General features: G+C 31.5%; 1 protein-coding gene across 4 annotated transcripts in view; it reads right to left on the minus strand.

The window, feature by feature from the left end:
* Positions 1,595 to 11,927, minus strand: part of LOC109359122 (deSI-like protein At4g17486) — a 13,164-nt gene continuing 2,831 nt past the window's right edge. Inside the window, exons 1-4 of one of the 4 annotated variants that reach the window (XM_019603662.1) lie at positions 6,796 to 6,974; positions 3,841 to 4,095; positions 2,701 to 2,988; positions 1,595 to 1,966 (exon numbers count right to left, since the gene is read on the minus strand). In XM_019603662.1, coding sequence (XP_019459207.1) covers positions 1,722 to 1,966; positions 2,701 to 2,988; positions 3,841 to 4,075 — 768 coding nt within the window. In that variant the 5' untranslated portion in view covers positions 4,076 to 4,095; positions 6,796 to 6,974 and the 3' untranslated portion in view covers positions 1,595 to 1,721. Of the gene's footprint in view, positions 1,967 to 2,700; positions 2,989 to 3,840; positions 4,096 to 5,327; positions 5,349 to 6,795; positions 6,975 to 11,927 lie in introns of those variants that run through there. The other 3 variants (XM_019603663.1, XM_019603665.1, XM_019603664.1) reach the window with 3 other exon arrangements.

Consider the following 11,927-nt stretch of genomic DNA (forward strand, 5'->3'; position numbering starts at 1 on the left):
GCCTTTGGTGGGTATCTTTAATTCCTCTACGACCCCCAGTGCTAAGAAGTTGTGGGAGGCTTCCGAGTCCACCATAACGATGACTTTTCTGCCCTTCAGAGTACCCCAGAGTTTGAGGGAGTTCTCGTCCTCGGGAATACGGTTGACTTCGAAATATCGTTCCACTCGATACACCTACCCATGAGGATCTTCACCGGTGAAATAAGGTACTTCCACTCTTCTCACTCTTTCATCCACGCTCGTTTCTTCGTCCCCCCGTAAGCCTCCTCTCCAACACCTATCTTCTTAGTTGTTGTTTTCTCCTATTCCTTCTCTTCCCAATTCTCTAATTTCACCCACTGCTTCCTCCAACCTATCGATGACTGTTTTCATCAAAGTCTCCATTTGTAACCGGAAAGCTTCTTGCAACGAAGATTGCATTCCCTCGAACCTCCTTTCCACATTATCCAATCTATTGTCCATTCTTGTTGATACCATCCAGATGCTCCCAAGATCGGGAGCTCTGATACCAATTTGATAGGTGCCAGAATAGAAGAAAGAAAATGAAACCACAATTAGAAAGGAAAACCATAATGTGTAGTATATAAGTTCACTGCAAGATTACAGTGTTGCAAGAGTACAATGGAAATTGCATAGCAGTAAGTGCAAAAGAGAAAATACAAGTAATATGAGAAATATTCCCTTAATTCCAGAGACAGTGCCCATTGTCTTTTCTTCACCCAAATGATTGCCTACTAATTCCCCCTGCCTCCTTCTCCTCAAATTCACCCCTCTCTGATTTCGGGATCTGATCTCCCATTCTCTGTCTACCACATGTCCAGTTGGTTAGGGACATGTGCAACCAACTCTTTGCCTCTTGTTCCCACTTTACCCTGAGCATCTTTTCTTTTTCTCTAGTAAACCTTCTTAATTGGGCCCCCATCAGATTCTAAGCAGAAGGCATTACACAAAAGTAAAGGAAAATAGCACGTTTTTGTTCTGGTTTTCATAGATTTTGGAAGGAAGATGGGAGAACAGAATAAAGGGATATCAAGGTTAACATATTTCAATCAAGTTGTTGAAGACTACCATCCTTGTATAAAATTCTTTGTAGCACTTTTCTGTAGGCATGCATAAAGAACAAAAAACCATCTTAAATTTATGGTGTCTTTCAATGAAGGAGAGAAGATAGTTTTAGAAATCTGAGGAAGAATGTTAAGTTTCAAGTGATAGAGAAAAAAATTGTGACTAAATTAATTGACGGAGTTAACATTAATTAGTTATGACCTACCTAATTTAATTGACATGACATTTTCTTGTTGGCCGTATAGAGGGTGGTATGGTTACTCACTTGAATGTAGCCCTGGGTGTCATACATTTTTGTGTTTGTTTGATTTATAATAGGATGGCCTAAGTTTAATAGGCTGGGATAATCTTGAGAGCATTTTATACACCATGGTTTTTCTCCAGCCATGAGATTGAGCTGATACAGTAATATATCTGAGACATAAATTCACAACCAGAGAAAGATTACAAGCAAAAAGTATACAAGAGAAAAAAAAATAAAAAGAAGATGCAAAGCCCTAAGCTTGGATATTCCAAAATAAATATGGACAGAAAATTGAGCACCTCAAGAGGAGCATAAATGACTGAAAGCAATAATTTCTTTTGCAGAAATTCAGTTACCCGAAAAATGATGGATACTCTAAAGCAGAGAAGAGTTACTGAGAAGTATAGTCTTCTCATTTTTGCTTTAGCGAACCCTTTTTCGACCTCTTCAACTCCCAGGGTGGTAGACAACCTTTATAGTGAGAGTGAAGAAATAATGAAGACATTGATACTTCCTTCTGGGACATCGAGATTGATGATAAGCAGCTGAACGCGGATCGTAGTCTTCGTTTTTCATTGTCACACTCTTCGAAGTCGGGATCATGTTCAACGTTGGAAGTTTTGAGGGCATCAGGCAGTATGCAGTTGCATAAGGAACCTACAAGGAGGACAAGAAATGATAAGTCAGTGAAGGCATTTGACTCCAAACAAGAAATTCATCCTTGATAGCTCATCCCCACACAGGTGAAATTTGTGTGTTCTAAAAGTTCTGTAATATGAGATCATATTATTATAGTTTAAGCACAGATTATTCTATGTCAGCCACTATAAAGCATTGCTTGTGCTTGTATCAGTAAGTGGAAAATAGGGAGGGGAATTGAATGGAAAAGTTTTGGTTTTCACTCATTGTTGCTCGGTAGAGGGTGGAAAATCACTGTAAACTCATTTTGATGCCACAAGAGTGCAATTGAATCAATACCATGTTATCATTGAATCAAGCATATGTAAAATAATTCTCAATCCAAATTTCCTATGTACTCGAACAGGTTGTGTCATCGCCACATAATAAGATAAAAAGGCGAAAAATTGAGCATGCAAGTGATGTCGGGCACTACAATGTTAACATTTTCCATGTTAGCCATAATGTCATCATCTTTACATTTTCCATGAAGGACTATTTGTCCATGGCATGAAATAATTGAACTGAAGCAGCAAAGCTTCCAACAGGCTGTGGAACCCGACCTTGAAAGCACCTTTTTGAATCCAATTTCTTATGCATTCAGGAAGAACCGAGTTCTTATGCAACTTCTGTACTTAGGTGTTCACTCGCTACAAAATGATGCAATTTAAACATGAAATAATGGAACAAGAATTTGTAAAGATGACCTATACCTATTCTTGCTAGACGATTAACCCATTTCGGTATTGAACTCCCTGTAAGCTTGAAACAAATATCCTCACAGAAATGGTTGCAGTTCTTCGCAATCAAGTGATAAGTATCACCATTGTAATTTGCGGACTGGCGCTCCATGAAATCACGCATCTGGAGGGGATCTAAGGTAGTAGTTCCCATGAATATTGATTTCCTGAACTTAAAGCCAGGACACTGCCGAGGTTCAACCTCAAAGACACCAGTTGTTGGATAGTCATGGGCTCCAAATGCATATTCTATTCCGTAAACTGTCAGTACAATAACATTGCATTTCATAAAATATTCAAAGGTCCAGAATTCAACCTTTTCTCGATATAAAGCAAAAGAGAAAGTAAAACTCACAGAAATATGTGATACATGTGTAGATATATAGTCTCTTCAACTAAAATATGAAGGTATATCAGTTTAGATCTTTGTGTATGCATGTGATAATTCATCTAATCTGAATCTTGAAAGTGAGTGTGCATTGAGAACAAAAATTAAAACACAAAAAATGTAATTCATTAGTTAGGAGTATTGATCGACATTTTGGAGTGTCAATAGCCCCACCCCAATATTTATGATCTTTCAAAAGTAGGTAGCATAAAAGTTTACTTCTGTCTCCATGATAATTACACGCAGAGAAAAGCTATTATACATTTGAAGTATGAACTACTAGAGCATACAACAATTATGAAGGGTGCGTTTGGAAGAGCTTAGAGAGAGCTTATTTGGGCTTACCAAAACACCTTATGAAAATAAGGTTATGACCTTTCTACAGCCACTTTTTAACTTATTTCAATGAGTCTTATATGAGAAGCTTATGAAAATGAGTTCTTTTTAACTTATTTCTAAATAGCTTATTGAATAAGCACTTAATTGATATTTTTACCCAAATACATCCTAATTCTTAACCCATGGATAGGCCAGCTGCACCCTACAGGATCAAATTATGTCATTGCACTCTAACAGAAATCAAAACCTATGTAGGTTACATGGAAATGGGAATTGAATGCATGGAAATAATATCACAGAAACAAACTCTGAAGAAAAACACTTAACACATTTGTACGAAAAACTAGCTTCAAATATCTTTGAAAAGGTTTTAACTGTCAACTGACCTTCGACTGCAGAGTGGAAAATACCAAGGCCTGCCCAATACATATAGCTATTTACTGTTGTCAAATCATACACATTGAGATAAACTGGTGCACTCCTAGGATTGTTGCTAGCTGATTTCACTTTCGAGAATATACAAAATGGGGTGGCTGATTTGTCTTTGAGGCGAAGACGCACAACAGAAGGCCACCCGCTACTAAATCCTGATTTCATTTTATGAGTGAACCCGGAATGCATTCAATATCTATTTCCTACCTGCATAAACATTAAGAAAAGAAAAAGAACAAAATCATTTGCACAGAATACCATTTAACCAGCTAAATATCAAAATTGAAAGCACAAGCTTTTATTATAGACAGATTTGTTTACCACTGGCCTAGGTATTCAACTGATACTTGTGTTACAAAAAAATAATGGCCAACACTTGTTTTTACTTGAACACATTAACTGTGGAAGAAAAAGGATATCCCTTTGTTCCTGTGGTTATCTCCAGATATCATCATTTTCGATTTTATGTATCTCATATATGAAGCCACATGGCATGCATAAAACCTACATATTTACTGTTATGTGTCCAGTATTTGGACACATTCATGACTAGTGTTCTTAACAATTTATATGCAACATAGTCTAAGCAGAGTATTGATCAATGGTTATTGCTTTTTCATAAATAGCTTGCTTCAATTGAAAGGCAAGAAATGCAGCACTTGAATGAATAGATGCTAGACCAGACTCATTTTTCTTCCAGAACCAGACTGGGCTTTATACAAAAATGCGGCAGCAACATTGTCCAACAGTCCTAGTTCTAATGCTTATTATCATTTAATCAAGAAGCAGGGAGGAACAGAATAAGTTCCCTTTTAGCTTTTACATAACATAAAAGAAAAATATCACTTATCCATTTGGTACATTATCTTCTCAACATAAGAAATCATGAAATATTTACTTCATTCGATTATCTAATTTAAGGACTATTCAGCATATATCAGTTTTGATCTATGTCCTAAGGCACATAATGAAGTGCAAAAGACCCAGTATAGCTTCCAAACATTGAAACATGCATTACAATTTACAATGGATGGAAATCATTGTATCATGAACTTGATGTGTAATTCTACCACCATGTAGCCATGAAGTTCATACCTGTGTCTATCTAATGAAAAATCAAGAGATTAAGACTACAAGAGACATAATTTAAAGGACATAAAAAAGTGGAGAAAGGTGACATATAGTACAAGTTTATTAGCTAGTCAGTAACATGCACATGAGACTAGTGACTCAAAATTGTGGTTGGCAATAGCAATTGCGACTACAATATTGCAGTTTTTTTAGTCTCTACAACCACATTACGACCATAATTGTTGTTGCATCTTTCAACAATTGCAGCCGGAGTCACACATCTTTGAAAATCTCCACAAATCTTCCTTCCTTATTATTGTGGTCCCTCATTTAAATATGCTATATTATAGGATTAGCTTTTGTCTTTAACCTGGTATATTCAGCTACAGCAATATTCCTAGTGAGGATGAGTAAATTTTCAGGATATGTGGCACCCAAAATACACCACGTTTCATTTCACAAATTTTCAGTGCTCAAATCACATTACATAAATATGTTTCACTACTCTGATGTAACCCAGATAGCATATTAAAAAATATTTAAGGCATGCACTTAGGACATAAATTAAGGAATAAAAATAGTAATTATTAAATGAGAAGTATAAATATTTAATACTCGAACACTTTAAATAAATGATATTTTGATTCCATATCAAGTGTTTAAAGAAAACAAGTTATTAAAATGTATAAAGTCTCTCTAAACTTTGTCTTTTGCAATTAGTTATCATGATTTATTTTTTCTTCCTTATTAAAATTGACCCTTATATAAATACATTGTTAAATTACTAATAGATAGATCATCAAGGAAATCGTTGCAATTAGACTCACAACAGTGGTAATACAACAATACATTTTAGTCAACATTCCATCAAAATACAAAATTGATTAACAAGAAAAAAGGTAAGTAAATTTTATAGTTAAAAGTGGATAATGCACTAATATTGGTATATATATAAAAACAATGATCTAAAAGTCAATGTTAAAACAAAATGCATAAGTTAGAATTTTTCATCACTATTAATTTAACATTATTATCTTTATATAAATACAAATTTCATCAACACTTAAAGTTTAGGTGTTAATTGGGAAGAAAAAAATAGTAATAAAGTTTAAATTGTTTTTACACTTTTCCCAAAAATAAAAAAACAATCTCCGTCTTGCAGTGAGAATTCAAGCTTTGCAATTCATAGGGCACACTCAAACCCAGCTGAAACCAAATGACACTGAACTCCCCCACCCCAAAACCAGATCCTACAATGAAATAGCCCACAACTATTTCTTCTTTTAAAGGAAGTCACAATCTAATTAACAAAGGGGTAGATTCATAACATGTTAAGTCCCAACTTCCAAGCAAAAAAAAAGAGGGACTAAAACTTATAAATTTTACAGCTTTGAATAGTGTGGGAGATGTAACAAAAATGAACATCATCTCAGCTCAGCATGACCATATCTTCTCTATTAGAAAGTATCTTACTTCATGTCTTACTTGATGTGATTGATGAGAGAAAATACTTAATTATTCAACATTTAACTTTAATATATTTTTTCAAGTACAGTAATAATAAGTGAGATACTTTGTGGGATAACAGATATGCTCCAAATCTGAGCTCACCTTCTATGACAATAGTGTGAAGTAAGATGGGTGAAAAATTAGCAACACAAGGAGTATATACCATAGATCAGTTTGGAAAAGCAAGAGAAAAAAAGAGACTATGAATAACTTAAGAAAGGATATCTTCCACAAACAAAAGCACCAATGAAAACAAGAAAATACATGAAGAAGATCCAGGTAAAGAAAATAAAATAATGCAAGAAATATGGAAATGAGAAAGACCCACAAACCTTTTTGGTGCAAGAAGAGAGTGAAACTCCAAAGCCATTGTTTCAATAAGGAGAAAACATTTGAGAATGAAACAATGTGTGCACCTGAAACTCACACATTGTGTTTGCTCCTCTGACAACAAGTGAAGGCTGTATAGTAATAATAAGAGTGCCAGACAGAAACTGTTTTGTCTTTTTTGGTGCCCAATGAGGGAATGAATTTCATAAATAAATAAAAAACATTGCTTGAGGGAAATATAATACATTACAGATAATTAAATGAGAGTAGAATAAAAAAATGAAAATTGAAAACACAAAAATTTGGAACTGAAAAAGTGAAAGAAATTCTGTCTGGATTTGACACTTTGACATTGACTGACATCATTGCGTTCCATTGAATGATGACTTACTCTCTTTTGATTTTTATTTTTGAATTCTGGTGTGTTATTATTATAGTCTTAAATCATATTGCTCATACCAATCAAAATTTACATTACTCACTGCCCATTGATATGAACTTTTCTTTTAAAAGAGCATCAGATATAAACTTTATGAAGTTGCATTTAGGCTTTTTATCTGTTTTTTTAGGAGGCTTCAAACATGACTATGAATAAATTGAATTTTATAAAATTAGTTTAAACTAAAAGAAAATAGTCTATGCACCAATAAAGTAAAAAAATTTAGACTATTAAGTACATATTTCATCATTCATCTAATAAAAATTAACCATTAAATAAGGCAATACATATATCAATTATTAATGATATATTAATTAAACTAAATTAACTTATTATCTCCTCATATTTTATTCTGAAATCAAATTTTGCAGATAATAATGTAACAGCTTTTTTATTTAAGGCATAATATGTTTATTTTGTAGGTTTAGGTCTTCATACATATTTCTGAGGGTCCTAAAATCTTCCAACAACTCCAAATTGATCTGTTGTGCAAAATCATGAATAAATTGGCTTGTTATTTAGTATCTGATGAGTATTCTTATAAGTACAATTGTCATTTAACATACTAAAGCGATTTTAAGGCAAATATGATTATCTGATGAAACTGACCACTGTTGACTCAATAAAATTTATACGATGAATAAAAAAGTTAGTAGAATATTGTGTGGTCAATTGCGCATAGAGTAATTGCTTCAATTCCACGGTCAATGTTAGGATAACAAGGTAGCGGCCCACAAAACAAAAACCAGCTTTCTTCAAACATAGTAATAGTTATCCTGTTCAGAAAAGAATAAAATAAATTCAAGCACGGAAAATTTAATATTTTCATTGGCTAAAGTTATATACACATATTTATTAATAAATATAATTGTTGCATCGAGTCCAATTATTCACTATGTAAGTTAACTTTTATTACATCACAATAAAAGGCTAGTATGTTTTTCTGTCTCTAAAGATCTCGTCTTTTTTTTTTTATGATTTAAATATCTCGTATTATGTCTACGATGTCTATTATTATTATTATCTATTATAATTTGTTACCTACTTTTATATAAAAGAAGAAATTAATGCTAATGCTTTTTGTTGTATATATGCAATGCACACAAGTTGTAACAGAAAGTGAGGATCCCACAGTTCAAGAAACAGCTGGAATGTGACTAATAAATAAGATCATCAATCGTCCTTTTAATAATATAATTATTATTCTATCCTCCACATGTTCAAGGGAATCCTATGATGAAACTGAATGCCAACAATTTCACTGGAATAATATACTCATACTTCTTTTTTAGCATAGGGATGTAAGAATGAGTGATAGACAAAAAATGGAGAAGGGATTGATGATGCATTTTTTTTTTGGTAATACAACATTATTATTATCTTTTTTAGATAAGAAACTAACTTATTTTAAAGTGCACGATTCTTTCAATAAATATAGCTTATAATAACTGAATTCTTAATTTTTTAGAATTAGATAAAAAGAAAATAATGTGTAAATGAAATTTATAAATTGTAATGATATAAGGATTTTGTTTCAGTTTTTTTCTCTTTTTTTTTCTCAAACGTATGCTATCATGATATTATTAAACATTGTTTTAATAGGACTCTTATTATATTTCCTTTTATGTTTTTTTACTTATATATAATTTGAATTAATATTTTATATCATATAAGAGATGAATAAATTACGAGAAAAATGTATGTGCTGACAGTGTATGAATTTGATATACTATTATGTATCATTCATATTTAATAATTATTGACTTTTCAAAAAATTATCTGAATGATGAATAATATAATAATTGTATATAAATTTTAACATTAACAATGCATAAATATTACAATTATAAATTAATGAATATGTGAATCATAAGATTCAAGCAAGTTAGATTAAAACATAGTGTTTCAAATATTATTTATGATAAAAATGCATCACTCAATCTCAAAAGGGAAGTTCTACCGCATGATTATAATACTTGTAATGTTATATGAGATTAATGTTAAAAGATAAAATGTTAACAAGAGAGTAATTGAGATTATGATTTCGTGTTATCGATACACGTACTCTAAGAGTAAATTTTTTAAACAAACTCCTCATCCTAGTCATCAATTATATGAAAATCTAATGATTTAAATACTATTAAATATCCTTAAAATTAGTGGCTAAGAAGTAAGTTTTTCAAAATTAATTTTGTTTCTCGGCAATGTTATAGCTGTAAAAAAACATGCTATCATTTGAAGAAAAAAACAAGAGACATGAACAAGATGGGTAACTTTAACCTACGAATCACGTTATTTTCAAATTCCCTTAAAATTAAGGCAGAAAGAACTTCATACCAAATAATGAACAACACTAATATTATTTATATATTGTTAGTGTAAAAATTTATATACAACTGAAAAAGTATTTATCATTCATTTATATTACTTTTTACAGAGTCAATGATGATTAAATACAAATGATAAGTGATGCATAACATTATATAAAACTCTTACGCTGTCAGTAGATACATTTTTATAGTAGTGAACAAGTAAGAAGATAAAGGTTCTCCCCGCCTTAATCATATTGAAATTATGCTATATATTAAAAATCAAATCGGAAGAAAAGGATTTTGTATTCCACTGAATGAATGGATGAAAGGAATTGAGTGATATGAATAATATTGAAATAATGACAAAGATAGAATAAAGACTTTATATGAAACGGAAAAATCTAACTAAATTAATAATCAAAACTAACCAATCAATTTATTATTAGTTCAATATAATATTAACTCAAAATACTAAAATATATTTCAATACTTTCTATCAAGTTAGAGAGCGAATATTGACAACTCCCAATTTGAATAAAGATGATTGAATGGATAATGCTCCAAAATCTTTGTTAAGAGATCTACAACTTCAAATTTGGCATAATATTCTTGACCATTAAAGAAAATACATGACCAAATTTATTGTCACTTAGGATTAGGATAAGTTCTTTTATACTATTAGAAGTGTGCCAGACGTGTAACTTGAAGAATGAATGATGTTGTGTGGAATGCTTGCCAAATAGTATCATGAGCAACAATATCTTGAAGATCCATATTCAAAAACTTGGAAGTGAGATATTATAGAATGATAGTCAAAGAAGACATTTGAATAGAAGAAATTTCAAGAGATAAGCATAGCACATGAAACTAGCAAGCTTGTGCTAAGATAATTAATAGAAGAAATGAAGAGTCATAAGTTGATCTGATGGTGATCAAGAGGGAGGACTTAAGGAATGAATTGTAGAAGGTTGCGGGTTCGAGTTATAAGGCGATTTGATGGTTAGGGTGAAGAAGGTTGAGGATAGAGTCTCACACGCAACAAAATACTAACATACTAACAATTGCCGATCAAAAAAATTAATAGAAGAAATAGAAGATATATTTAGGTAAAAATGAATTGAAATTGAAAGTAATGATCTTGTTCATTAAGAACCAACACAATAGAGAGACGATCAAATAAGATCAATTGATATTATTGGTCAAGAACATCATATTGGTTTCTTGGCCAAAGAATGAGAGAAATATAGAATATGATGAAATATGAGCAATTTTGCTCAAGAATAACAAGAAAAGAATATAACGAAATATGATCAATTTTTACTCAAGAATAATAAGAAAAAAATATGATGAAATATGAGAAATTTTTATTCAAAAATAAAAATAGTAGAATATTATGAAATATGGGAAATATTTAACTCATGAATATCAATAAGAATTAAGATATATAGAGAATAAGAAAATTATAAAACAAATGATAAAAAAATATAACATGAGTTTGAGCTTTAGTTCAAAATGTTAAGTTCAAACTAGAACGAATCAAACTTTAGGACAGGGAGAAATTGAAAGTGCGCATGTCAAGAGGAGCACTTTAGAAAGCTTTCTCACTATGTGTTTGGTTTTGATGAGGACAACTTGTGTTTATAAGAGCTTGAAGATCATCAACAAATTAACGTGCTTAAGTCTCAAGATTGATATTAGACTTAGACTAGTGATTAGTTTAGGTTGAGTCTAAGGCTTAGGTAAACTCAATACATGTCTCATATGCATAAAACTTTAAATCATTTTAGTTTAGAGATATGTCATTTATAATATGTTCATGCATCACATAAATACATGTAATATGTGCATCCTAGGCATAAACTTAGTGTTGAACATGTATAAATTAAGTGCATAATGTATTTGAGTTTAGCAATTTGAAATTACACTTGGAAATATGCAGTTAATCGATTAAGGCATGTTTTAATCGATTAACATAAGTTTTTGAAAAGCTGTTAAAACAGAAAACTTGGAAAAACAGAATCAGTTACAATTTTGTAACACGTTAATCGATTAACCAAGGTTTTAATCGATTAATTGGGCTGTAGAAATGATTCTTTATAAGCTGTGTTTTCAGAACTTAAGTCATAACTTGCATGTTAGATTTTAAGAGAGTTAGAGCATATTTCGTGTTAATTTTTGCATCTATATGACATTGCATTTTTGAGATTAGAAATGAGAGAATTCTATGCTTTAGGATTGAGAGACATTTCATGTTTAATTTCTCATCATTTCATCTCACATGTTCATGCATTCATTGATGTTTTTTGTGAAGATTTTGTATTCTGTAAAATCTGTTTTTAACTAATGCATTATCATGTTATATGAGACTTGTGTTAGAGTT

The sequence above is a fragment of the Lupinus angustifolius genome, chromosome LG11 (assembly GCF_001865875.1).
Source record: "Lupinus angustifolius cultivar Tanjil chromosome LG11, LupAngTanjil_v1.0, whole genome shotgun sequence".
Lineage (NCBI taxonomy): Eukaryota > Viridiplantae > Streptophyta > Magnoliopsida > Fabales > Fabaceae > Lupinus > Lupinus angustifolius.